The sequence below is a fragment of the Triturus cristatus genome, chromosome 1_1 (assembly GCF_964204655.1).
Source record: "Triturus cristatus chromosome 1_1, aTriCri1.1, whole genome shotgun sequence".
Taxonomy (NCBI): domain Eukaryota; kingdom Metazoa; phylum Chordata; class Amphibia; order Caudata; family Salamandridae; genus Triturus; species Triturus cristatus.
Genome location: NC_140579.1, coordinates 133293181 through 133321139, shown reverse-complemented (window position 1 = coordinate 133321139; position 27959 = coordinate 133293181). Strand labels below are relative to the sequence as shown.

The window sequence follows — 27959 nt, the reverse complement described above, 5'->3', positions numbered from 1 at the left end:
GGAAGACAAGGTGGACATGGTACTGGCACATCACCTTCGGGCACGGGCCGCCAAGGCACACATCGCTAAACCTAAACTAGGGGACGGTACATGGGCCACTACCGAGGCGGCTAAACTACAAGCCTTTCAGGCCTACTACTCGTCGCTCTATGCTGGGGACTCGTCTAGCCCTGATCGGGTGCTAGCTGCCCTTGACGCCTGTGACTGGTCCTCAATTGGCTGTTATCATGCTCAACTTCTGGAAGAACCTATCACCCTAGAAGAAATCGCTGGCGCCCTGAAGGACCTTCCACTTGGTAAATCTCCAGGCCCGGACGGCCTGCATGTCTCGTTCTATTGTGCCTTCCTCCCGCAACTTAAGCCTTACCTGCTCCGACTTTTTAATTCATTCATGGACACAGTGGGACCTTCCACATCAATGGCTTTGGCGGAAATCGCCTTAATTCCCAAACCAGGAAAAGATCCCACGCTCTGCTCCTCCTTTCGCCCCATTGCGCTCCTTAATACGGACCTTAAAATCTACACTAAACTTTTAGCTATGCGTCTAGACCCGTACCTCCCTGGGCTCGTCGAGCCGGACCAGGTGGGCTTTATTCGCCAATGGCAAGGCACAGATAACGTAAGACGTATTGCTCACTAAGTTTGGAAGGCGCACCACTGGAGGATACCCTGTTGCTTGTTATTGCTTGATGCTGAGAAAGCATCCGACCGAGTGGATTGGGTATTCTTCCGAGCGGTCCTACAAAAAATAGGGTTGGGCCCACAGATGATCGCGCAAATTATGGCCCCTTATCTCTCCCCTCTGGCCCAGGTGCAGGTCAGTGGCCAACTCACGAGCCCCATTTCCATTTCCAATCTTGGGTCTTAAATTAAATTACGAGAAGTCCTGGGCTCTGAACCTTGCAGTTCCTGCTGAGGAGATCCCTGTGATCTCTTGCCCCTTATCAATGGGCGTCTCGCTCCATCCGGTATCTGGGGCTCAATCTGACCTCCGACCTTGCCACGTGGTCCCAAGCAAATTGGCAGGAGTATAAGGGGGCGGTCCTAGCGGACCTGAAGGTGTGGAAACCCCTTCTGCTCTCCTGGTTAGGGTGCCTGAACACGGTCAAAATGTCAATCCTCCCTACGATTCTTTATATTTTTCAGACACTTCCCACTCCCATCCCGCAGCACCAGATTCAGGGATCTTCAGCCTGAACTCACCACATTCATCTGGAGGGGGGGGAGACTGCGCCTCTCAAACAAGATGCTCATGCTGAGGCGCGACAGGGGGGGGGACTGGCCTGTCCTAACCTATTAGAATATTACTTGGCGTCCCATCTCTGCTTTACCTCCGAGTGGATGGCATGGGAGAGCGAGAAAGTCTGGTTTCATATGGATAGGGCGGTGACTTGTCGACCTATCTGGGACCTTGCTTGGCTCTTGCGGGTGGCCTGTTCTCGGATGGCCTACATAGCGGTCCCTACCAAAACGGTACTTGATATCTGACTCACTTCCTTTCCACCCTTCCCCCCCACTCCTATCGCTCGCAACTTACATTTCCCGCCTGCCTGCCATCCGTCCTACTTCTCAGACTGGACTGACGGGGTTTTTGGACGATTCGGAATCTCTTCATGGGGGACTCCCTCAAAACTTTTGACCAATGCATGCAGGACTTCCAGCTTTCTGAAGGGGCCAGATTTCAATACATTCAACTTAGACACTGGGTTCAGACATGTGGTTTGACGCAGGCGGCCGCACATCCTCTTACTCCTTTTGAGCGACTGGTGCGCTCCTTCGTTAATTCCAGTGGCCTAATCTCTCGTACATACCAAGTCCTCCAACATTCCCAGCGGGTTGTCCCGCATCCCTATCAGTCGCAGTGGCAGCCAGCTTCGGACACCGACATTACACCCGTGCAATGGGGCCACCATTCATGGCACAATGGTATTACACTCCTCACAGGCTCCATAAATTGTTTCTTACCTCCTCCCCTCCCTGCTGGCATTGTGCAGCCGCCCCAGGGGATTTTTTTGCATATTTGGTGGGGGTGCCCGCTCTTGACCACCTACCGGAAAAAGCTCCTTAGCCACATAAAGATGGTAATTGGCTACCCGCTGGCCGATGATCCGACCACGACTGTCCTGGGTCTCCGGCCGGTGAACCTACGTGCCATGACCCGTTGAGACTGGCACTTAAGCCTCCACATGATGGGCGCTGCCAAGCAAATCATTGCTCTTTATTGGGAAAAAACTGAAACGCCACCGATCAGCGTTTGGTTCACCCGCCTGTGGCACAAGATGGCAATGGAGTTGCTCATGGCGCAACTGTAGTTACGAGACACTAACTTCACCAAAATCTGGCAGCCGCTTGTAGACTACTTCTGCAAACTGGAGCATGCACATCTCCAGCCTCCGAGGCTGCGGCCTTTGCACCTCTTTCAGCATGCTGTATACCCTCCAGATGCTGACAGCCTGTGGAGAAACACTGCTGACGTTGCCCTCACACCTCCCCAGGTGGGGTCATCACCATAGGCCCCGGACACCTCGCCCTCCCACCCTGGTCTAGGCAGCCCCGGCCAACATCTGTATGCAACCAGCGCTCACCATTGACCTTGGATACCACAACATCCTGGTCCTGTTGGCCTGCGCCCCCGGCAGTAAGGACCTACTGTTCACCCCCCCACCTCTTCTTGGCCTCTCTCTCTTTCTCTCTTCTTTCATGTTCTTTCTTCTCTTCCTTTCTCTTGAATTTTTCGTTTTCTATGTTGGATACCATGTTCATAGTTGAAAAAGTGATCCCAGTGTGCAGATATGACAAGCGTGTTCCCCAGCTCACGACCTCTTCGCTAGAGATTAGAACTGGGCCACAGTAGATACACCTGCATCTTTAGCTGTCCAAGGCACTGGGATTGAGACTGTCATCGACATATCTGTGCTACTGTGCCTGCATATGTGCCCATCATTCCTTACTAACTTTACTGCTTTTGGCACTATCCTAGTCGAGCTGTATAGATGATATCTCTGCATAATGTCTAATGATTCCCGCCCTCTGGCCGTGGTGATGTAATTTAATACTGTGGGAAAATGGTAGTGTTCACTGCTTATGCCTGTCTACGCATGATTGATTGAAAAAAAACTGTGGTAAAAGTCAATAAATGCAAGCCCACGAATAGACACGTACATTTCCACGATTATTTTCAGCATAAAGATGTTATCCAATGCGCAGTGTTTCTTTTGTAAAACCTGCTTTTTCTATGGGAAGAATCTTTTCCTCTTCTACCCAAAATGAAAGACGATCGTGAATACTCTTAGTGAATATATTTCCTGGTGCATTCAGTAGGGCAATTTACCGGTAACTAGAGGGTGATTCCTTGGGCCCTTTTATGTAGGGGAATTGAGATACCGCCTGTCCGAGAAGGAGGGATTATTCAATAGTGATAACAATGTGCATAAAGACGTGTAAGAAAACTAGCCCACAGTGAGGCCTCTCTTAATTACGGGAATAGATTCTCATCGGGCCCTATTGCCCTAGAGACTCCCATACCCTAAATTATAACTTTGATCTCTTTCATGGAAGGCGGGCCACATGCCGCGGGTGGGTGATCGGTAGAAGCCAACAGGATCAATTTCCGCTCTGTACCAGAATTAGATGAGGAAAGATCACTGATATAAGGGCTCCATTCATCTTCCTTTATAGGAGTTGGGAGGGATTTTATTTTACATCCACAACAGGTAGATATAATTATTTTTTTGTATCCTCCCGAGAGGCAGCTTCTTTGATCTTGAACCAGTTATAATCCTCTTTCTTCTTCCATCTCTAATGTTTTCTTTCCAATAGAGTGATTATTTTGCCTCTTTCAGCAGAAAAAGAGATACAATGTCTTCTAAATAATATATTTATCTCCCTGTTTAGGGTAGTGATCGGATTAAAATGTGGTTTCTTTACTGAAACCTGGTTATTTAATTTAGATTTAGCCACCAGGGATTTCCTATCACTTGTGTTCTTAAGTATCAGACCAGGGAAAGGGACAGTGGCTCCGTGGTTAGTCCTTTCAGTTTAGCAATTACCTTAGAATACCAGCGGGTTCTACCATGTGATTTATCAAAGCTCACTGTGGTGTCCTTAAGGTTCCAGGACCCTGCTTCCTTTTGAGCCAGGTCGATCAAAAAGGAAAATACTTTATGATTGCTAAAGGAATCGTCAATTACTTTGAAATCTGAGATCCTTAAAGAGTGGTAAAAGGAACTATTACATAATCTGTGATTGATCAGCTAGCTGAAGATTTATGTTCAAAATTTGCTGGAGTATCGTTTTTAATTGTCCCTCAACTATTACAATTTTTTTATTGCTGAAGACTTGCATGAACTAGAGACCTCTTTTATTGGAAAGTGTGAGGGAAGATTGTGGGTGGAATTTTTAACACTCCTTCTTTAGGCTCATTTGTAAATAGCCTTAAAACATACTTTGATATTTTGACAATTAAATCACCCACCAATAATGTGTATTTACAATCTTCTCGCTTCCTAATTTCAGAGATGAAAGAGAAATTTCCATTACTAATTGCTCATAGGGGGAGTCCCCTGGCATATAAACATTTACCACCTAAGACAGTTGTTAATGTACTGGTCACCCTTCAGGAGAATTATGGTGTGAGGATTGCATGTATGGGGACGTGGGTTTGTTGACGGTGGTGGTGGGGACCGGACCACAAGCCCTGGGCTTCCCTATGTCGGGAAGCCGCTGACACTGTTTTCTTGCGCTCGGAGGTGCCTGCAAAATCTCACTTGGGCTCCCGCTGCGCCGGATGCGAGTTTTTTGACAGTGGCGGTGGGAGCCGGACAAGACCACAAGCCCAGGTCTTCCCTGCAGCAGGAAGCTGCCAACCCTGTTTTCTTGCCCTCTGAGGCGCCTACAAAATCTTGCTGCGGTTCCTGCTGCACGGGATGCGAGTTTGCTGATGGTGGTGGTGGACGCCGGACAGGACCACAAGCCCCGGTCTTCCCTGCAGCAGGATGCCGCCAACACTGTTTTCTTGCACCCAGAGGCACCTACAGAATCTCGCTAGGGGTCCCTCTGTACGGGACGCCCCCTGGGCACTTACCTGGGTGAAGACTGGGCTAAGTGCTGGCCCGTCCGCGCCCGTCTGTGGTCGAACGAGGCTGGGCTGGGTCACCTCCCTTCCATCTTCATCACTCATTTTCATCTACTATGCCTTCATGGAAATAAGTACCCAAAAGGGAGAGTGATGGTATATTCTTTTTGCTGGATATGTTTCTTCCCCCTCAGCTAACCATCTAACTTAGTGACTGATACCCTGGGACAAAGGAATTGTCAAGGGAGGTCCGAGTCACCCCTGATCGCTCCAAAGCCCATCTCTATTATTAGAATGTTGCAAAGAGCCATAGGTGTAGTGGCTACAGAGATGGACTTAACCCAGGGGTGGATGTCACTGTCCTCGGTTCTGCAAGGTGCTCTGATAGGCCCACAGCAGGTTCCACTACAAAGCCCAACCCCGTTTGTTTGCGGAGGGCGAACAGCACAGGCTAATCAAGAAGGTGTCGAAGACCCGAGAGGCTTTCAATCATGGACTGCCCCCAAATTGAGGAAAGGCCTGCCAAACCCACTTCTAAATCTACTGTGGCTTCCAAAAAAAAGACCTCCTTACGTCGCATTCCAAAGTTCACCATAAGTTCTAATAAATATTGTTCTAATAAACAATGTAATAAATATTTCCCCTGAGGAAGGGACCTGCGAGTCCCGAAATGCATTGAGCTTCATGACAGCCATACATTTGTTTGTGATGGCAACTGTAATATAAATGAAGAACTCTTGAGGATACAACAGCATGCATTGTGCATACATATGTTTTTTCATGCTGTAAATCAAACATTTATTTCTGTTAACCCAATACTTGTGAATTGAAACATTGTTTTAATAGAACGGACATGTTCAGAAGAATTATATTATTTGCAACTGTTTGATCAATTACAATATTTCAACAAGATAAAATGATGGTTCATCTTACTGTGTGGTAAACTGTATATTATGTTTTAAATTTTGAACATTATGTTCCTGTGAACAGTGCACACTATAATCAGATTATTTTACCTGTCACTTTGGCATTTTTAAATATGTTATGTCAACACACTACAATAGTGTAGCACCCTTTTTCAAAAATTCTTTATATAAATTTAGTTTGGTTTAGACAACCAAGAGTGCACCTCTATCTCTTTCTAGATATTTCTTTCACCTCGGGCGATATGATCCCAGCAAATGTGCGTAATAAGAGTGGAACTGTTGCTCAATCAGCATGGGTAGACCGTCTTATATGGGATATTTTACGAAAAATCAAAACTATCATTAAAGAACTGAGTCCACTTACCGTCCGTCTCGATCAACTGGGACCCTGGTGTGGGGAGAATAACAAGAAGGCTTATGTGGGGTTGAAAGGTAGAGCGGATGTTCAATGCCAAACGGATCAGGCTGTGTCCGGTAACCCCACAAGGGCTACCCCAGCTAATAATAACAAAAGGGTTCAAACGAAATTCCATCTAAGGGGCCCCAAAGGGGACAAATGGTATGTGTCAAAGGGATCACCTATTAAGAGGGAGTAAGGGAGGGGGCAATCGGATTGAGGCTCGTAAGGCGGATGTTGTGAAGCCCCCAATAATTAATCTACCCCCTGCTTCTAGCTGCTAAGTTGTGATCCTTACTTAGGATTAAGCTAAAAGCGCACCATACTCAAAAATCCCTGTAGTAAAAAGGAACTGGAGCAGGGCTACTGCCTATGCCTTGCGCCCGGCCCTCAAAGAAACATTACCTCATTTAGTAGGCTCCCCCGACAGCGATGTCGATTGTTCTAACTCCTGGTTGACAGCTGCTCTTCACAGGGTGGCCCCACTCAGGTCTTATACCCCCGGCCAGATCCACCCCATCTGCCCCTTGGTTCTCAGATGAACTCAACTGGAGAAAAGCCGCTGCAAAAGAAAGGAACGTGCATGGAGAAAATCCAATGTGCCTGCAGCTAAAAGTGCCTACAAAGAGGCCTTGAAAAAGTTCCATAAGCTCCTAAAACATAATATCATTCCGCTTGGACCGGAGGCGTTGTGAAGTGAGTCCAGTGCTAGAGTGGGGCTTTACAACCCCCCCCCCCCCCACCCGCTCTACTCACTTTAACCTGTTCATAGGCGGTACTCTTTAGCTGATGATAACTACCTCTCCCCCTTATGCCAAGAGTTGCAATACCACTGCTAGAATGTCTTCTGCTTATTAAATACGTTTGAGTCTTACTTTTCATTCCCATGGTGAGCGTTCTAAGCTTGGATATCGTTTTTGCCTTTTTTTTTTTACCTCTAAAAAAAACTCTCAAATAATAGAGAACCTTACTGTAAACATCAAAATTATTGGCTCGAGGTGCACACTGCAAGGCGCAATGTATTTCTTTGGGAGACACTGCATCTTAGAAACTCCGGCCCTCGCTGTGCGACTAATTATACAGGCTAAATTTTAAAATATGCAGAACGTGAAATTATTATGCACTGACTATACGTTAGCCTGACCTAAAGCTCAAAACTTCAAAACACAGTCCACTACTGCCATCGTGTTGATATGTTTACCTTATGGGTGTTGTCGTGAGCAATGCTTAGTGCGAAGAAGTAGGGTTGCATTTGGGCATCGGGCTGGAATTGAGACATCACTGGTTGTGGGTGTTGGTACACTCAGTCACTCTTTGGACCTTATATCTGAAATGGAAACACTGTTGTGCTCAGTGGCATCTGATACACAACCCATGCTGATAGGGAAGTGACCCCCACAAGATTGGCCAGTGGCCCCTGGGTACTGGAGCTCATACCCAATACAAAGGGGTCTGGCATAAATACAGCCTCTCCATGCCATTTCTTAGAGCTTAAATGCTAATTACCTCCTCGTTAGTCTTCCTCGCCACATGACTAACATAGTGAGCTTCAGCTCCACACCAGAACTCTCCAAAGCAAAAACAAAAGTCAGCCTCCCATGCCTCCCATCCCTTCCCAATATGGCCGACCCAGTCACCCATGACCCCTATAAGAGGCGGGCCGGCCCAACCCAACAGCCTGTTTTTTTTGTTCTGCGCATGGTTACTCTCCAGATGCGTCTTCAGGTAAGTGGTTCCTGCTATAGCGGGAGCGTGGGTCCTTGGCTGGTGGTCCTGCGATAGCGGACTCTGGGGGCTTTTGGACCTCCCCCCTTCCTTCCCTCGGTCTCTTTGGGGCCGGTTAGGCTCTGCTTTAGCGAGCCAGGGGTCAATAGGGGGGCGGCGGGGTGGTCTGGGGCTGTGCTGTGTCTGCTCCCTTCTGGCCCCTCGCCTCGCACTGATACGCGCTCCCATTTGCCTTCTGTTTTACCCGGGCGTTGGGAGTTGCTGTGGCCTATTGGTTGCTGTCTGTGGATCTTTCAGTTCCCTTTGGTTGTGTACCTTGGTGTGTTTCTTTCCACCCGGTGCCTGGACTGTGCCTTGGTGTGTTGTGTCTCCCCTGGTACGTTTCCCTGCCCCGTCACGACCGTGTGGGGGGGGGGGCGGCTCTGCCTCGGGCAGCCAGCGGCCCGTTTTCCGCGGCGGCTCCTCCTTGTCCCTGTCTCCACGGGCCGGCCCCTTGGGGCTGGCGTTCGGCTCACCTTCTGCTGTCCGGGGCGGTTGCCGTCCTCGACGCTACGGCTGGGCTTCTTCCCGCGTTTGTTTCCCGGTTCTGGCCTCGCCCACGGCTCCGATGGGCGGGGCTTCTCACGGGCGTGTTTTTTCTCCTAGGGCGGCGGTTCCGCTGTTCCTGAGCAGGTTTGGTGGTGGGTCCTGCTGTATAGCGCTGCAGCTACCTTCATTGCTCCGCACAAGGCTCACGGTTCGTTTCCTGGGGCCCGCAGCAGGTTCTCTGAGCACTTTCTCATTTAATGCTTTGCTTGCTTAATCTTCCTACAGCCCCTAGCGCTCATACTGCTACTATGTTTTACCTCTGGTACGCTATTTGCCTGCCCGGGCTACTGTGGGGCTCCTTGTTGTTTTGTACGACGGAGTTACTGTGCCCGTGTGGTTCGGGTCTGTGCCTCTTTCTCTCGTGATTCCGGGTTCGTTTCCGATTGCGTGTATTGCTCCATGGAGTGCGCGCTCCTCTCCTTTTACGTCTCATGATATGTCTTCCTCAACCGTGGTTGATTTTTTTTCTGTTTTCTTCCCATTTCCTGGGGGGTCGGTTTTCCCTCCTGGCTTTTTTGGGTTTATGTGGGGGTCTTCCTTGTTTTAGGTGCTCGCTTCGGCAGCACATATTCTATAATTGGAACGTTGCTGAGATGATTAGCAGGGCCCCTGCGCAAGGTTGACACGCAAATTCATGAGGCGTTCCATACGGGTCTCTATGGCTTCGCTCGTCTTCCTTCTGGCTGTGCCTTCCTCTATCTCCTGGTCTGAGTCCTGCGGGGCCCTGCTGTTCCTATTTTCCTCTGGTGGCTCTCGCTGAACTATGTGCCCTACGCTGTTGTGTTTCCACGCAGTGCTTTCCGTGCTCGTGGTCGCAGTTTACTCCTCATCTGGTCCATTCGGTTTTTCTTTCTTCCTGGTGGATTGACATGGTCCTGTGGAGTGCCTGTGCACTTCTGTTCTCGGGGCCGGCGTGCCCTTCGGGGTGCCTGGGCTCTTTGCGCTTTCCCGGGTTGTGTCCCTGTGGCGTGCACTGCTGGTCGCTGTTTTGGTTCCCTGTGCCACGGTTCGCTCGTGCGTCATCCTTTTGCCCGGTGGGTTTTCCGGGCTTGTGTGGGGTGTGTCGCGGCTTCGGTTGGTTTGCGGGCGGTGGTGGTTGTAGGCGACTGTTTTTTTGCTTCACTGTCGTCCTTCCTGCGAGCTGACGGTGTGTTGCCTTCCTTCTCTCCCCACTCCTTCTGCACTGCCCCGGTTGATTCTGGGATCCCGGATGGTGGCCCTGCCTTGTCGGGTTCACTTGCTGGTTCCTCCTCCTTCTGGCCGTCGCGGCCCTGCCCTGCGCTCCCCCCTCCGCCGTCGCCTTGTGCTTGAGGCCCTGCTATTGCGGGCTCTGGGGTTTGGGTTTTGGCATTTGGCTGTCCCTCTCTGTGGGGGAGGCTGTGGGCTTCTCTGTTTTTCAGACTTTTGCGCCTGGGTGCGTGTGGGTCCCCTCTGTCAGTTTGGAGGCGCGGGGCTCACTGGACATGGGATCGAGTCCCACAACTGCTGTCAGTGTGTCGTAGTTTGTCATTCTGTGAATCGCCGCTCTGTGCCCGCGGTTCTTTCGTACCTTTCCGCCCTGGATTCGCATGGCCTGGTCTGCTTTCAGCGGTTGTGCTGGGTCGGGCCTGGTTAGTTCCCGGTTGGGGGCCCGCCTGGGTCTTCCGGGTGCTGTGGGCTTTGGGGTCCTTCTTGGTCTCGCCCTGTCGTGTTCGGGCCCTGTCTCGGCGGTTGGCTCTTGCCTACCTTTTCCGGTCGGCTTCTTCCGTTCGCCGTGCTTCTCTTTGCCCTCTGGGGGTTGGGATTTTGTCTTGCTCCCCTGGTTTTTTCTGTTGACCTGAAGCTATCACTCTGTGGTATGTCTTGTACCTGTGGTTGTATAGGTTTTCGCTGGTCAAGGGTTCGTGTCCCACATCTGCTGTCAATGGGTCGTAGGTTGGCAGACTGTCGTACTCTTCTGTACTTCCTCGTATGGTGTTTTGTGTGCTCGCTTCGGCGGCTTGTGTAACCAGGTGCTATAGCTCAATGGTAAGTCTTGTGCCTGTGGTTATTTTGGATCTCACACGTCTTTGGTTCGAGTCCCGCAACTCGCTCGGTTTGCCCCGGCCTCTTCCCGCTTCTGTCCTGGTTCGGCTGGGAGGTTTGGGTGCTGGTGGCTCTATGGGCTTGTGCGTCTCGTGCAGGGGCCTGTGTTCGGCTTCTTGGTCGCAGTTTCTGTTACTGTTGAGTCCCCTCTGCCGTTCATCTGTTTGTGATTGTACGTTTGTTGGCCGTTTTGTTGGTTGACGACGCTCATATGCTGTCCTGCTCTCCAATGCCCATTTTGGTTGTCGTGAGCTTTTTTGTTCTGGGCTGGGTCTGTGGTTTTCACTCTGGGTGTTTTTCCGGTCTGGCTTCTATTTGCCGTTCCTTGGTTGCTCTGGGGTTTTCCCCTTCCTTGCTGGTCCTGCCTTGTGCTCCCGGGTGTTTGCTGGGTTCGCCCCTGTTTGTGGCTGCCTGTGTGAGGGTGTCCTTCTGGGTCCCTTTGGTGCTGTTGGCTCCCTTTGGGTCTCCGGTGTTGGCTCTTCGGCCTTCTCGTTACCAGGAGCTATTGCTCACCGGTATGTCTTGTGCCTCTGGTTTTCAAGGCTCTCACAGGACATGGGTTCGAGTCCCGCACACGCTGTCAAAGTGTCATAAGTTGGCGAAATTTCAGACTCTTCTTTTACCTTCTTCTCCCGGTGTTTCTGTGTGGACCGGGCTTTTTTTTTTTTTGTCCTGTTGCGATTGGGCCTGCCCCTGTTGTCTTGGTTCACTTGCGGTTGTTGTTTCCGCATGTGCTGTTGCCTGTCTGGGGGTTCTGGTGCCTCCGGTTCTCTGCTTCCGGGCACATGCGCTTCAGGTGTGGCTTGGGGCCTCGTCTCTTGTCCCTGGGTTTGGGGTGCCGGGTCTTGTCGGCTCTGGTGGCCTCTCTGGGGATCTTGTCGTGGCTCAGGTTCGGGTTTCGCCCTGCCCTTCTGCCCTTCCCGCCTTTGGTGGGTGCTCGCTTCGGCGACTCGCTTGGTCCCTGTGAGGGGCGGGCTCGGTCCGTGGCGCTGCCTTTCCCTGCCTTCTGTGCGTGGGTGGTCTTGTGGTCTTGTGAGTTCTCCGCTTTCTGCGGTGGCCTGGTTGAGTTTACTTGGTGGCCGGAACTCTTCGGTGTCGTTTCTGTCACCTTCCGGGGTCTTTTTGTTCCCTTGTTCCTGCCTGGGTTCTCTCCTTGGGGTCGTGGTCCCTTCCGGGGGGTCCTTTGTGTGACTGGGGTTTGTTTACCCTTCTGTTTCTCTTCTGCGTCCCTTCTTCCTTTCTTGCGGCTCTTGCGAGTTTGCTTCCGTCTGGTTCCGCTGCCCCATTCCTCTGGTGGATTCGGCTCCCTTGCGGGTGGTGTTCTCCCTTGAGGGGTTGCTGTGTTTTTCAGACTGCGTCTCCCTGCCTGCTGTGCCTTTTTTGTCGGGTCGCTGTGGTGGGGTTGCCCTCTGTTCTTTCGGTTTCCCTTGTTTTTTTTTTTGGGGGGGGTTTTTGTTACCCTCTTTCGGGATGTCCGTTGGCCGGTCCTAGTGTGTTTGGTCCGGCTTGCTCTCTGGGCCCTGTTTTCTGTGGCTTTTGGCTCCGTGCGGTCTGGTCCGGAGCCTTTCTCTGTCCCCCTTTGGCCTTTACTTGCGGCTGGTTCCTGCCGGCGCTTCGTGTCTCTGGGGTCCGGGTGTTTGTTCTTCCCGGTGTCGTTCGGTCCCAGGCTGGTTCTTCCTGCTCGTGGTTGCCTCTCCCCTGGGTGGTCCTTCCGCTCGTTCTGGCCTGTTGGGTTTTGCCCTCGTTCGTGGGCGTTCCCTTCTGGTCTGTTGGTTTTTGTGAGTTTCCATGAAGCCGTTTGGCTTTGGTATGTGCTCACTATGCTAGTCATGTGGCGAGGAAGACTAACGAGGAGGTAATGCCCCGATTACTTACCGGTAATCTTCATTACTCCGAGTATAGTCTTCCTCGCCACATGAGTTCCCATCCCTCCCTCCCTGTCTGGCTATCGGCTTCATGTTTTGCTTGGTAGTTTCAGGCTGTTGGGTTGGGCTGGCCCGCCTCTTATAGGGGTCATGGGTGACTGGGTCGGCCATATTGGGAAGGGATGGGAGGCATGGGAGGCTGACTTTTGTTTTTGCTTTTGCTTTGGAGGGTTCTGGTGTGGAGCTGAAGCTCACTATGTTAGTCATGTGGCGAGGAAGACTATACTCGGAGTAATGAAGATTACCGGTAAGTAATCGGGGCAATACCATTCCATTATCTTTCTGCTCATATATGAGCTGAAAATTGGTGTCCGGGAAATGTAGTATGCATGTCTGGATGTTTTATTGGATTTGTGAAGTGCAAGCCTAGATGTACAGCTACTGAGCACTGCAGAAGGGGTGTGGCGCAGCGGCCAGGGCGACTGCCTCCGGATCCTGGGGTTCACGGTTCGATCCCCGGTGCCGGCAGCAGGTCAGCCCAGCATCATGTGATCCTGGGCAATAGCTCGCTGAATCTTCCCGACAGCCCCCAGCGCCGGGACACCTCTCCGGAGGTAGCTGTGCGCTTTACAAATACTGGACATTTTACATTTACATGAATGCTATGTTTCAAGAGGTGCCAGTGGTCGGGATAGGGTGACAAAGGGCACAAGGGGCGCTTGCTACGTCAGGGAACACTTTGGATTCAGGGCTTGAATCCCTCTTGTAACAGTGCACAACTGCTTCTCCTTACACATTGCAGGTTGTAATATTCGTCACTCTGAAGCCCCTTCTAGCATCAACCCTCTGTGGAGCTCATCCAAACATGCTGAGGCTGAACCATGGTTTCCTGACGTGTACAATAACTACCAAACTCGGGCATCATATGTCTCTTTGTTGCTAACCTGAAGTCCGCCTATTCTCACACATAGGATTGTTGCCATGGTGATCGCTAATAGCTTTTAGATTAAGTATTTTTTTATAACATAACTTAAACACATTGGCAGTGCCAGTAGTTCTGGCTAAACACTACAAGGTCCCAAAGGCGAGACCAATTGCATTGCAAATGCTTGTTTAAAGATGGTCTTGCAGGAAACCAGTGAGGTCACTTCCTGTGCAGGTGGAGAATGCTAAATCCATTGATGTCATTTACTGTGCAGATAAATGATGGGGAATAAAGTCTTCTTGCCTGGCTTCCTATTTAAATATGGTTTTGATGGGAAATCAGTGATGTCACTTCCTGTGCAAATGATTGATGGGTGAGAGGACACAAGCAGACATTCACCAGTGCGACACGGGCAGTCTGGCAGTGACAAAATTACAGAAGGGGACAATCACTGATGAGAGACCAGCAGTCTGACAGATGATGAGAAGACACTAGCAGATACTCACTAAGGAGACCCCGACAGTCACAGATAGTGAGGAGAATGATGGAGGGTCACTCAGACAGGCAGGAGCATGGGTGGTGGAGCCTGAAGACTGCAGAAGGTCTGTTGCTAAGGCGTTAAACAATAGACTGACACAGTCACAGTCCCATGGAGTGGGCAGTGAGGCAGTACCCAGCAATAAACGAACCGCACATGCATGCTTCAGTGCGCTATTACTATATGTGCACCACTACACAGAATATTGTCCTGGCAGGGTTCCACTGACGTGCAATGCTGTGGGTTTCTGTCTCCACTTGCAATTAAGAAACGCAGCGTGGCAAGGATGCCACGGGCCCTAAAGGAAGCAAGGAAATTGAGCCCCCCATCTCATAGTGTTGTAGTTAAAAACAACCAATAATTGGAGTGGTGTGTCGCTCACGCCACTGTGCCACAGTGTCACTGCAACTCCTGCACTATTGAAGAAGGCAGAGAGTGGCAGGTTAAATAACATCCCCTCTCCGCAGTTCCAATATAAGAGAGGCAACGTGGCCTAGTGACTACAGCTGCTGACCTAGGCAGATCACTTAATCTCACAGCGTCTAAAAAGAATAACAATTTCGTTCTGTTGGCAACATAAAAAAGATTATAAAGAAAAAGAGAGGAACCTTTGGTAACCCAAAGGACTGTCTGAACCCCTTTGGGTTAACATAAAAAATATTGCAAAAATAAAAAAATGTGTATCAATAGATTGCTTCATGAACCAGCTGTTGCACTGACTAGCCTTTACTGTGGGACACCTGACAGCCCTCACTCTAGGACACCCAACAGCCCTTACTGTGGGACACCTGGCAGCCCTTGCTGTGGGACACCTGGCAGCCCTTGCTGTGGGACACCTGGCAGCCCTTGCTGTGGGACACCTGGCAGCCCTTGCTGTGGGACACATGGCAGCCCTTGCTGTGGGACACCTGGCAGCCCTTGCTGTGGGACACCTGGCAGCCCTTGCTGTGGGACACCTGGCAGCCCTTGCTGTGGGACACCTGGCAGCCCTTGCTGTGGGACACCTGGCAGCCCTTGCTGTGGGACACCTGGCAGCCCTTGCTGTGGGACACCTGGCAGCCCTCGCTGTGGGACACCTGGCAGCCCTCGCTGTGGGACACCTGGCAGCCCTCGCTGTGGGACACCTGGCAGCCCTCGCTGTGGGACACCTGGCAGCCCTCGCTGTGGGACACCTGGCAGCCCTCGCTGTGGGACACCTGGCAGCCCTCGCTGTGGGACACCTGGCAGCCCTCGCTGTGGGACACCTGGCAGCCCTCGCTGTGGGACACCTGGCAGCCCTCGCTGTGGGTCACCTGGCAGCCCTCGCTGTGGGTCACCTGGCAGCCCTCGCTGTGGGTCACCTGGCAGCCCTCGCTGTGGGTCACCTGGCAGCCCTCGCTGTGGGTCACCTGGCAGCCCTCGCTGTGGGTCACCTGGCAGCCCTCGCTGTGGGTCACCTGGCAGCCCTCGCTGTGGGACACCCGGCAGCCCTCGCTGTGGGACACCCGGCAGCCCTCGCTGTGGGACACCCGGCAGCCCTCGCTGTGGGACACCCGGCAGCCCTCGCTGTGGGACACCCGATAGCCCTCGCTGTGGGACACCCGATAGCCCTCGCTGTGGGACACCCGGCAGCCCTCGCTGTGGGACACCCGGCAGCCCTCGCTGTGGGGCACCCGGCAGCCCTCGCTGTGGGACACCCGGCAGCCCTCGCGGTGGGACACCGGGCAGCCCTCGCTGTGGGACACCGGGCAGCCCTCGCTGTGGGACACCGGGCAGCCCTCGCTGTGGGACACCCGGCAGCCCTCGCTGTGGGGCATCCGGCAGCCATCGCTGTGGGGCACCCCACAGCACTGACAGAGGGACACCCGGCAGCTATGAACATGGGTCACTGGTCGGGTCTCGATGCATCCACTCCCAGACACGGCTCCTCAAGGGAGTGTGGTGGGGCGGTGGAGGGGCAGGGTGGTGGGTAGTAAACTCTGGCATACGGCTGACCGGAGTTAAGTACAAAAGTAAATAAATAAAACAAATTACATTGTGCACGCTGCACCGCAAATGGCGTTACAGCGTGCACAATGTAATTCATTTTATTTATTTATGTACTTCACTCCGGTCGGCCGTATGCCGGAGTTTACTACCCACCACCCTGCCCCTCGAGGAGCCGCAACAGAATTGTCACAAGGACAAAATGCTCCAGTCCCAACCACACACACCCAACCACACACACACACCCAACCACACACACACACCCACACACACACACACCCATGCACACACAACCATGCACACACAACCACACACCCAACCACACGCACAACCACACACCCACCCACACACACAACCACACACCCACCCACCCACACACACACCCACACACACACCCACACCCACACACACACACACACACACATGCACACACAACCACACACACAAACACAACCACAACCACACAACCACAACCACACAACCACAACCACACCCACACAACCACAACCACACAACCACAACCACACAACCACAACCACACAACCACACAACCACACAACCACAACCACACAACCACACACACACAAACCACACACACACAAACCACACACAACCACACACACACAAACCACACACACACAAACCACACACAACCACAAACACAAACCACACACACACAACCACACCCACAACCACACACACAACCACACACACACACAACCACACACACACAACCACATACACACAACCACAGAAACACACACACAAGCAACCACACACACAACACCAAGCATTGGCATAGCCAATAGGTCTCGCCTTTGGGACCTTATAAGTGTTTAGCCACTCAACAGTTGATGTGGTTGCACCAAGGATATTGTGCTGCATAACTAAATACTTAGAAGGTCCCAAAAGCGAGACCTAGTGGCTATGCCAATGCTTGTTAAATCAAATCAGGGCGTCGTGAACCGCCGCTTTGGCAGCTACGGTGGGGGTGGGGCCCTGTACGGGCCTGTTCTGTCTGCAACTCGGCAGACAAAATCTCCTAATTGACACTATGGAGGAATACAGCATTAATAGAAGAGCAAGGAAAAACAAAACATGGGTAAATAGAAAAGGGAAAGAAGGAATATTGAATAGAAGGTACGTGAAGGGAAGGGCAGAGGCGTGACAGCTGGCGCGATGTGGGGTTCCCCTGATCTCCAGGGGGACCCTCTGGCACTGTGCACGGGCGGGAACCTCTGCCCTGTGGGCTCCTAACTGTGTGGGGGCGGGAGGGCCTCTCCAGGTACTTTGCTGGAGGGCCCCCCTCAGGTTTCACTACAGCACAGGGGAAGGACAGAGGGATAAGTAGGTGAATTAATGTTTGGGTGAATGCGTGGGAAGACGGGTGAACGAATGTGTGGATGGATGGATGGCAGAGTGGATGGGTAAAGGATGGATGGATGGAAGGCATAGTCAATGGGTGGGTGTAGTGGTGAATGGCAGACGGGGTCGATTGATGGAATGAGGAAAATAGAATAATCCATGAAAAATTTATGAATGTAAAAGTGAAATAGTGGATATCAGCAGGGTTATGGAAGAGTGAGAGGATGAATGGATAGATGCACGGATGGAAGAGAGTGGGGCTTTTCTAGGAAGGAGTCGGATCACTTACTTGCCTTGCTTTCTTTGTGCCATCAGAGCTTTCATATCAAAGTGTGTGTGTGTGTGGTGATACTAACATTTTCTGGCTACTCCCTTGAATCAAGCCCAGAACTTGGCATGGTATCCTTGGTGCCATCAGAGTTGTTTGGCAGCATTATTTCCTGGTAGAAGCCAAGAGTTAAATTGTAGGCATTGTAACTATGATTGCCTTCTCCTTTGCTTCCAATATGCGAAAGCCTCTATTTCTAGGAAATCAGCTCATCTGACGTCGAGGCTCGTCTGTGCGCTGGAGGGCGCTAGAGCACCGCAGGATTTCAACGTCTCAGCCGAGGTGTGTTACCAGAGTAGCGGGAAATTAACAAACATCTACATTCGAGGCAGAGCGCTGGCGGCCAAGGCTTCCAAGCACTATCAGAGCCGAGGCAGAGAGGGCTTCTAAGCACTGTTGGAGAGCAGTAAGCGGACAGGCAGTGAGGACTCTAGGCATTCTTGGAGCTGGGTCTGAGCACAGAAGGCAAGGCTTCTAAGCACTGTCAGAGTACAGTCAGGACATAGGCAGGGAGTGGACCTGAATCAGAACGAAGACGGGGGCTTCTAAGCCATGGTATATCCGAGTCAGAGACAAGGTGGCTTCTAAGCACTGTGAGAGCTGAGTCAGATCACAAAGAGGAGTTCAGAAGTGGAAAGAAAACAGAAAAGAAAGACAAACAGCCGAGCGGGACAACAGTTTGACATTATTACCTCCTCAGTGCAGCCCCCACCCACCCTATCATGATCTGGGGTGCGTCCCTCCTCCTGCTCCTGGGGGTACTCTGTGTGATTCCGGCCAAGGCAGGTGAGTGATATGGGGAGGCGTTGTTTTGAGGGGAGGGTGATGGGGGGGGGGGGGGGGGTCTATGTAACACACGTGGGGGGAGGGCCTTACAAGACACTGGCTGTGAGAGCAGGGCCAGCGGTATGAATCTAAGGCCCGAGCCATCGAACTATGTATTTATCATGTAAATCGAGAAGCAAACATTCTGCCAAGTTACGAAAAAGACTTGAACATGAAGGGAAATGTTTGTTCCCCTGCTCATACGTTAGCATGTTGCAGCTGGGCCTACGCCCAGGGCGCCAGCCCCCTAGCTTGCAGCAGTTTACTTCTGATTCAGGTCCAAAGCAAAGTGTGTTGTAACACTGTTTCTGAAGGCTCCTAGAACCGTATCCGCAGTTTATCAGTTAAGCTTTTCCTGCCCCCTTCCCCCAATTCACCTTCCTCCTCCGCCTCCTGGTTGGGGGAGATGGAGTTGCACACCAAACACGGCACTATTTAGGTAAATTCCAGCTCTGCCATCCTGAATAAAGGGACTGACTGTTGCTTATGCAAGATTTGGCGACGGCGGGGCCGCACATTACCTCCGCTCCCCCGCCACGAGTCATTGACACGCATGCTTGCTGAATTGTTCATGGTGGGGAGCAATATTTTGTGGGGACGGAGGTGGATGCTGTTGGCAGTGTTGTGGATGCCGAGAGGGTGTGTTGTGCGGGGTAGGGGTAGGTGCTGGGAGGCTGTATTGTGTGGCGTGAGGTAGGTGCTGGGAGGCTGTGTTGTGTAGGGTGGGGTGGGTACTGAGAGGCTGTGTTGTGTTCCGGATGTCGTATGTAATGGGAAGCTGTGTTGTGTGGGTGCTGTTTTGTGTGGTAGGTGTTTGGAGGCTGTGTTGTGCAGTAGGTGTTTGGAGGCTGTGTTGTGCGGGATGGGGTAGGTGCTGGGATCCTGTGCTGTCTACGGGGCGTGGTAGGTCCTGGGAGGCTGTGTTGTGTGCGAACGGGGTAGGTGCTGTAAGGCTGTGTTGTGTGGGGTGGGTGCTGGGAGGCTGTGTTGTGTACGGGGTGGCGTATGTGCTGGGAAGCCGTGTTGCGTGAGGTGGGGCTGTTTTGTGTCTGGGGCGGGGTAGGTGTTGGGAGGCTGTGCTGTCTACGGGGTGTGGTAGGCTGCGTTGTGTGCGAATGGGGTAGCTGCTGGGAGGCGGTGTTGTGTGCAGTGGGGTAGGTGGTGGGAGGCTGTGTTGTGTAGGGGGGTGGGTACTGAGAGGCTGTGTTGTGTTCCGGGTGGCGTATGTGCTGGTAAGCTGTGTTGTGTGGTGGTGGGGTAGGTGCTGGGAGGCTGTGTTGTGCGGGATGGGATAGGTGCTGGGAGGCTGTGTTGTGTGGGGTGGGCACTGACTGAGAGGCTGTGTTGTGTACGGGGTGGCGTATGTGCTGGAAGCTGTATTGTGTGGGGGCGGGGTGGGGGCTGTTTTGTGTGGTGGTGGGGTAGGTGCTGGGAGGCTGTGTTGTGCGGGATGGGATAGGTGCTGGGAGGCTGTGTTGTGTGGGGTGGGCACTGACTGAGAGGCTGTGTTGTGTACGGGGTGGCTTATGTGCTGGAAGCTGTATTGTGTGAGGGCGGGGTGGGGGCTGTTTTGTGAGGTGGTGGGGTAGGTGCTGGGAGGCTGTGTTGTGCGGGATGGGATAGGTGCTGGGAAGCTGTGTTGTGTGGGGGCGGGGTGGGTACTGTTTTGTGTGGTGGTGAGGTAGGTGCTGGCAGCCTGTGTTGTGCGAACGGGGTAGGTGCTGTAAGGCTGTGTTGTGTGGGGTGGGTGCTGGGAGGCTGTGTTGTGTACGGGGTGGCGTATGTGCTGGGAAGCCGTGTTGCGTGGGGTATGGCTGTTTTGTGTCTGGGGCGGGGTAGGTGTTGGGAGGCTGTGCTGTCTACGGGGTGTGGTAGGCTGCATTGTGTGCGAATGGGGTAGCTGCTGGGAGGCGGTGTTGTGTGCGGTGGGGTAGGTGGTGGGAAGCTGTGTTGTGTAGGGGGGTGGGTACTGAGAGGCTGTGTTGTGTTCCGGGTGGCGTATGTGCTGGGAAGCTGTGTTGTGTGGTGGTGGGGTAGGTGCTGGGAGGCTGTGTTGTGTGCGAATGGGGTAGGTGCTGGAAGGCTGTGTTGTGTGAGAATGGGGTAGGAGCTGGGAGGCTGTGTTGTGTGCGAATGGGGTAGGTCCTGGAAGGCTGTGTTGTGTGCGAATGGGGTAGGTGCTGGGAAGCAGTGTTGTGTGCGAATGGGGTAGGTGCTGGGAGGCTGTATTGTGTGCGAATGGGGTGGGTGCTGGGAGGCTGTGTTGTGTACGGGGTGGAGTCGGTGTTGGGAGGCTGTGTTGTGTGGGGTGGGCACTGACTGAGAGGCTGTGTTGTGTTCGGGGTGGCGTATGTGCTGGAAGCTGTGTTGTGTGGGGGCGGGGTGGGTGCTGTTTTGTGTGGTGGTGGGGTAGGAGCTGGGAGGCTGTGTTGTGCGGGATGGGGTAGGTGCTGGGAGGCTGTGTTGTGTGGGGTGGGCACTGACTGAGAGGCTGTGTTGTGTACAGGGTGGCGTATGTGCTGGAAGCTGTATTGTGTGGGGGCGGGGTGGGGGCTGTTTTGTGTGGTGGTGGGGTAGGTGCTGGGAGGCTGTGTTGTGCGGGATGGGATAGGTGCTGGGAGGCTGTGTTGTGTGGGGTGGGCACTGACTGAGAGGCTGTGTTGTGTTCGGGGTGGCGTATGTGCTGGAATCTGTGTTGTGTGGGGGCGGGGTGGGTGCTGTTTTGTGAGGTGGTGGGGTAGGTGCTGGGAGGCTGTGTTGTGCAGGATGGGGTAGGTGCTGGGAAGCTGTAGTGTGTGGGGGCGGGGTGGGGGCTGTTTTGTGTGGTGGTGAGGTAGGTGCTGGCAGCCTGTGTCGTGAGGGATGGGGTAGGTGCTGGGAGGCTGTGTTGTGTGGGGTGGGCACTGACTGAGAGGCTGTGTTATGTACAGGGTGGCGTATGTGCTGGGAAGCCGTGTTGCGTGGGGGCGGGATGAGGCTGTTTTGTGTATGCGGTGGAGTAGGGGCTGGGATGTCATGTTGTGTGGGTGATGGGTGAGTGCTGTGGGTACAGTGCTACCTTCCGTGCGGTAAGTAAGCAGTGCAGGGGCTACACTTGGCGGTAGGCGGGTGTAGTTTACAATTAATGGGACTGCTTTGGTCTGCTGCCCTCGTGTGAGGTCTGGTCTCTAATCCTCCTCTTCTCCCCTCAGACTCACACTCCCTCAGGCATTTGCACGCCTTCTTCTCGGGGCCCCTTCTGGGGGTTCCCCAGTACTCCTCTGTTGCATACTTGGATGACGTCCTCATCACCAGTTACACCAGTGAAAACTCCAGCGTGCGGAACTCCAGTGTGTGGCCCCGGACCCCCTGGATGGAGGACATCACAGCTAAGGAACCTCACTTCTGGGAAAACGAGTCACACAGAGGCCGAGTGTGGGAACACGACCACATGGCTGATGTGAGGAGCATCATGGAGCGAGTCAACCAGACCGGGGGTGAGTGACATTGGAGTGGGAAACTGGCACTGGCAGTCGAAGTGGGGAAAAGATAGTAGGGGAACTGTGAGCGGAGATCAGAGGGCGGAAATAATCTGAGAATTTTTATCAGTGGGTGGAGTCGGAGGTGTGGCCAGAATGCGCAAAACATCCTACTGTGGGCCGAGATCAGAGGGCGGGAATAATCAAATTTTTATCAGTGGGCGGAGTCGGAGGTGTGGCCAGAATGCGCAAAACATCTTACTGTGGGCGGAGATCAGAGGGCGGGTATAATCAGCATTTTTTATCAGTGGGCGGAGTCGGGGGTGTGGCCTGAATGCGCAAAACACCCTAATTTTTTGTATTTGTTTGGCATTTCACTGACCAGTTACAGCATATGAGAGTTATTTAATTCAACCAATGGATACACGTTGATTTAAGGTTTAATATGAGTTATTGACATTAAAATACATTCACAAAGTGGGATACGTTTCCAATCACAGAATGTCCCGATTATGCTTAAAAGTGGAATCACAAGCCATTTGTCTCCGAGCCATGGAGTTTGTCATCAGCACTTCTCCCTTTTTCCACAAGAGCAGTTCACACATGGATGGCAAAATATCCTAGTTTGCAAATGTTTTCTATGTAATTATGGCTCTGCCATATTTACCACATAATCCAACATCTGCTGCATAATCTGACAATTTTAACTAATAAATTGTTTGTAGCTCAAACGGATCAAAAGTTACCAAAAAATGTGACTTGTGTTGCTGCGAAGTGGACAGGCCTTCGCAAAGGTTGACTGATCACCTTTCTCACTGCTGCATTTGTATGTTACACTGGTACTGAGGCAAAATCTTAGCAGAGACTGTTGCCATGTGTAAAAATGACAAAATAATAGTGTCAGAAAATATACTGCATTACGCTGCAGCCTTTTTTTTCTGCATAATTTAGTCAACACTGTGGTATAATTTTGTCCTTTTGCTGCATAATTCCAGCGGCCCCAAAGCAGGCAGCACATGCTAAAAGTGCTTGTGCATGAAGCGGAGAGAATGTGAAATTTGCAAACTTAGTTTGGTGTGCGTGCAAATCCTGTGTTGCCGATCCCTGGTGAGTTGCAGCTACTACTGCTGAAACAAGGCCAATGGAGGTACTACTGGGTGAGGCGAACTGGCCTCAAGGGCAGGGCCGGCTTTAGTGCTGGTGGCGCCCTGTGCAACATTGTTTGTTGGTGCCCCCCAATGACCACCTCCGCCACAGGTTCCCCCACTACCACCCTTTAACAGTGCCCCTCAAGTCTCCCTAACCACACTCTACCTCAGATGCATTTAATTTGATTTCCAGTGCCACTCATACCAGTGTAGGGTGTCAGAGCACTTTATATCACACACACTACACAGAGACAATCATTTATATGTGTGTAAATTATAGGAAATGTTATATAAGACAAAGTACTGCAAGGTGTAGAAGTCACATGACAACCATACTAGTGGTCAGTTTAGTTTATTAGTGGTTAGTCTGGAGCAACACAAACTCAGAGTTTAAAACATAATACCATGGTTGGGGGTTCTCTTTAATAATCTGAATTGATTTCTATCCAAATTAACTCTTTTTGCAACATTAGGATAATCAAAGACTGCGGGGAAAAAACTATATCGCTCTAATTTATACCTTGCAGTTTGCATGCGGCTCTTAGATGACAGTTAATAGCTCACTGTTCTATGTTAGGATTTTAACTTATAAACTGCAAGTAACCAAAGATCTCTCTGACAAAAGTAGTAACCCTCTGACCTATTTACATTATGAGCACTTTGTGATCTGCATAGTACATGTTATTTGCAGCAGGCACATTAACCCTCTGCGCAGCCTTTCCATGAATCAAAACTTCTACTAGACAAAACTCCTATCTCTTTCTAGGAAGAACATTAATCAACGGAATTATAACATTTTTATTGTTGCCGACATTTTTTTGAGGCCAGGAAGGAGGCAGCAGGCAGTTTTAAAACCGTAATATATTTGCCACCCAAAGTCAGTGCCAGGTGCGGTCATACAGGTTGCACCGCCATAGAGCCGGCAATTCTCAAGGGTCATGTGACCTCGTTGAGAGACTCACTGTAGCTCTAGTGTTGCTTCATAGGCCTGCCCGCAAAACTGGAGGTGAACTTAAGTATGGATTGTGGCGGAAAGGCTAGGATCCACCTGCTGATGCTAAGGCACCAGGGCTTCTAAGGTCTTGCGGGGCCTTCTGAAGTCTAGCACGGAAATGTGCTCCCTCAGGGGGAGTGGTCTGGGGGACTGGTCATGAAGGCTCAACCTGGTTCCCCAGTTCCAAATTCGGCAGCTCTGACCATAGTGCCACATCCTCTCCCCCACTGAACAACATACTGCCCCACTGTGAGAAACTCACACTGCCTTCAGCTACAACCCAATTGCGCCCCACTATAAACACCTGGATGCGACTCAATTTAAATTACGCCCTAGACAAGAAAAATATGCTGCCTAAAAAAAAAACATAACATCCTGAAAAAAAGTAAACTTTCATAGGGAATGCAAGATTAAGTTAAGCATGTGGAAATGAAAGCAGGAACACCATGGTTACCTGAACACTTTCACACTCATTATTCAGAAACCAGTGAGTGCTCTTGCCTGAAAAGTTAGGGACATGACTACAAGGCCCGGAAGGGACCCGTTCCAATGTCCAGTGCTTATATCCTTACAAAACGTAAGCAGTATGGTTTAAAAAGACCACATCCCTGAACACAGAGCCACGGCACCCATTTTGTTTTCCAGTCCACCCATCAATCAGTACCTCCAGGATTGGTGCACTTCCCCACCCGAGGAGACCAATGCTGTTCAAAGAAAAGATAAAACCAAAGTAGGCCTTCACTGGCAAACTCTGTATAGTGGCACTAATGTGTTTGGGTGTGAATAAAATCAAGCTGGCCACTGTGCGAACACTATTGCTTTATTTAGTCATTTATTTATTTTTCATACTTTGAACCTTTTATTCCTGAGGCTGCACTTTGGATAGAAAAATGTTAGAAAAAAACGACATTTCAAGCAAAAGTATGTTTCGTTTATGGATAAATTTTACAGGGGAACAAACAAACAAGTATTGGCATAGCCAATAGGTCTCGCCTTTGGGACCTCATAAGTGTTTAGCCATGCAACACTTGCATAACTAAATACTTATGAGGTCCCAGAAGCGAGACCTATTGGCTATGCCAAGCGGCCCTGCAGCCGTGAAAGTGAAAGTAGTCGCGGTAAAGCGCGGTGCCCGCGCACATGCACTGTAGCTCTAGGCTGGCCTGGTAGCACTTTTTGGAGCCCTCTCAATAAGTCTCGCCAGACCAGCGCATGCACTGGGTCAGGCGAGACCTAACGAAAGGGGTAAGAGAGGGTGAGAGCCGTTTCTTGAAGTCACAGTTTTCAGTAAGTTAGGATGAGCGAGACAGAAAGAGAGGGAATAAAAGGAAGAAAGGGGGGGGGGGCAGCTCCCAGGGCAGAGCAGAAGTGGACACTGTACTTATCTTCTCTGGCGAGAAGGAAAAGACATGGTCCTTTTCCTTCTCTGCCCGTCCCCGAACGGCCACGAACGCTCAGCCTTATCTGTAGGCCGTGGCTATTTCTGCCATCCTGGGATGCATGTTTAGAATAAAAAAGTAGAGGAAAGGAATCTACTGAATTATAGAAGTAGGCCTGCTGATCCCGCCCACTTCGATCACTGGGACTGAGTAACACATGAAGTATAGCAGTGACGTAACAAAACTTGAGGTGGCCCCCTACAAAGTGCAGGGAAGGGCCCAACCAACCCTCCTCCCCCAACACTGTGGACACAGCCCAGAGCTGTTAGGCCAGGGGCCCACCGCCCATGTACAGTGCTGGAGGGGTCCCTTTGGAGCTCAGGCCCCCCACACTACAGGGGCTGCGGGGGCTATTGTGGCACCACTGAAGTATAGGAGAGACACCAGGGGTGGGGATGTGACACCAGGGAGGGAGAGAAAGGGGGAGAGTGATTGAGACCTCTGGGAAGTGACCGCCATTGTTAGGAACTATACTGGGGGAGTCCTGTAAATGGGCCATTACCTACACTTCTTTAATTTGGAAGGGGAGGACCAGCACTTCTCAGCAGCAAACAGGTCCTCTGGGATAATTAGTACCTGCACTTCTATATTTCCATTTCAAGCACTGACTGGGGCTGGGGAGTGCATCCTGTGTGTGGGGGCATGGTCGGACTGGGAAATTAAATGGGCCCAGTCACCCAAATAAAAGTGGCCCCCATTAATGAATTACCCAGCTAAAAACTGGCCTATGTTTGCAAATTGGGGCAGTTTTGAACTTGTAAAGACATGTAGTGTAATTGGTTTTCAAGGTACGAAGACTGCATGGATTTGAGCTTGCTTCTGGCAGTGTGTGTTTTATTATTAAGGAAAACATCAGTAGAAACAGGACAGCAGACCACAAAACAGGTCCACAAATGGCCAAAAACAGCCCACTCACTCACCTGTCAGACCAGGCTGTGGGACACTGCTTGAATGCCATATAGGCCAGTCCAACCCTGGTAGTGATAGAGATCAGGGTATCAAAAATATGCCCACTACCACGGATAGAGTAATCTCACAGTTACACGCACATACATTCATCATACGCTAGGGCCCATTTCACTAACATACGCTCAAATACTCTACCAGCAATAAACCTGTGGGAAGGAAACTCCTAAACCACCCTGCATCTATATCTAAGCGATATGACCTGATTATAGTGGTTGTCCCTAAACATACTCTAAAATCCATACAACAATAATCAAAAATGTACACAATAATTGACAAGAAAGAATATCCAACACCATGTTTTAAAGTTATATTGCTTTATCTAAAATTAGTCAAAGTAAAATCAATCAGAATAAATCATTTCTCATAGTTACCTATTCTAGCTAAGTGTCAGAACGGGTCAGGACCAGTCTCTCGGTAAAGTCTCTCTCAGGACAGAGTCCTCAGCATCGAACCTCAGCAACGCGTGAAGGTGGCCAAAGGAGTGGGGAGAGCCCTCCCTAAACTAACAGTTTTTATAATGGAAAATACAATAGAAACACACATAAAGTTGGCTGAATAAACTGTATCACCGAGCAGAACGAGAAGGAAGAAATGTAGCTTTGCTACATCTGGAAATCTCCGCTCAGGAAAAGTCACAAGGCATAAACTACGGAACAGGAACCAAGGAAATAAACATGTAACACTTTTAATCCGATTCCTCCTCGGCCATCGAGCCACAGTTCAGAGTTTCCCTCTAAGGCTCCTTTGTCCTTTGAGAAAGCCAAGGACACTTTCACTTTACTTGGAGTACACCCAAAGCTGCTGCCGTCCTCATGGAAAATTTCATAGAAGGACTATGGTCAGTTGTCTTCGACCTTTTTCCAGCAGGGGTCTCTCTTGCCACATCACAGAAATATTCACTCGAGGCCAGGCTCTCAAATCAGCCATCATGGATTAGGCCTCCATAGGCCACAATAGACCATCTCAATTTAAAAGAAATAAAAACAACGTTACTACATCATAATGATTAAACAGTGTTAACCCCACTAATACCCTTATGTGTATGCATTTATCTAGCTTTGCGACATAAAAAGCATTAATTCTGACAGCGTTTTGTGCTCAAAATAAATAGCACACAGCAACGTTTAAACATGAAAACTTGCACGTTATTGTAAATACATGAACAGCACAAATAAGCTAACCCTCATGTAACTTTCTCTTGTATTAGGACAAACAAGTTGATTAGTGAAACATACTTGCACAAGACAAATAATTAATTGTTAATTATTAATAAAATTAATAAAACGCATAGACATGCCAGAGCTTCAAAAGCCCAGAATTTTCTAAAAGAAAACTCTGCTCCAGCAGTAGGAGACAGGTTTGGGTA

General features: G+C 51.0%; 1 protein-coding gene and 1 non-coding gene across 2 annotated transcripts in view; both read left to right on the top strand.

Moving 5' to 3' along the window:
- The window catches only part of LOC146869802 (uncharacterized), a 508722-nt gene that overhangs the window by 308509 nt on the left and 172254 nt on the right, over positions 1–27959 (top strand). Inside the window, exon 15 of the mRNA XM_085640499.1 lies at positions 21777–22061. Coding sequence (XP_085496625.1) covers positions 21777–22061 — 285 coding nt within the window. The remainder of the gene's footprint in view (positions 1–21776; positions 22062–27959) is intronic.
- On the top strand, positions 9258–9364 carry LOC146869803 (U6 spliceosomal RNA). Its single transcript, XR_014959977.1, has one exon. It is a non-coding gene; the product is annotated as a U6 spliceosomal RNA (small nuclear RNA).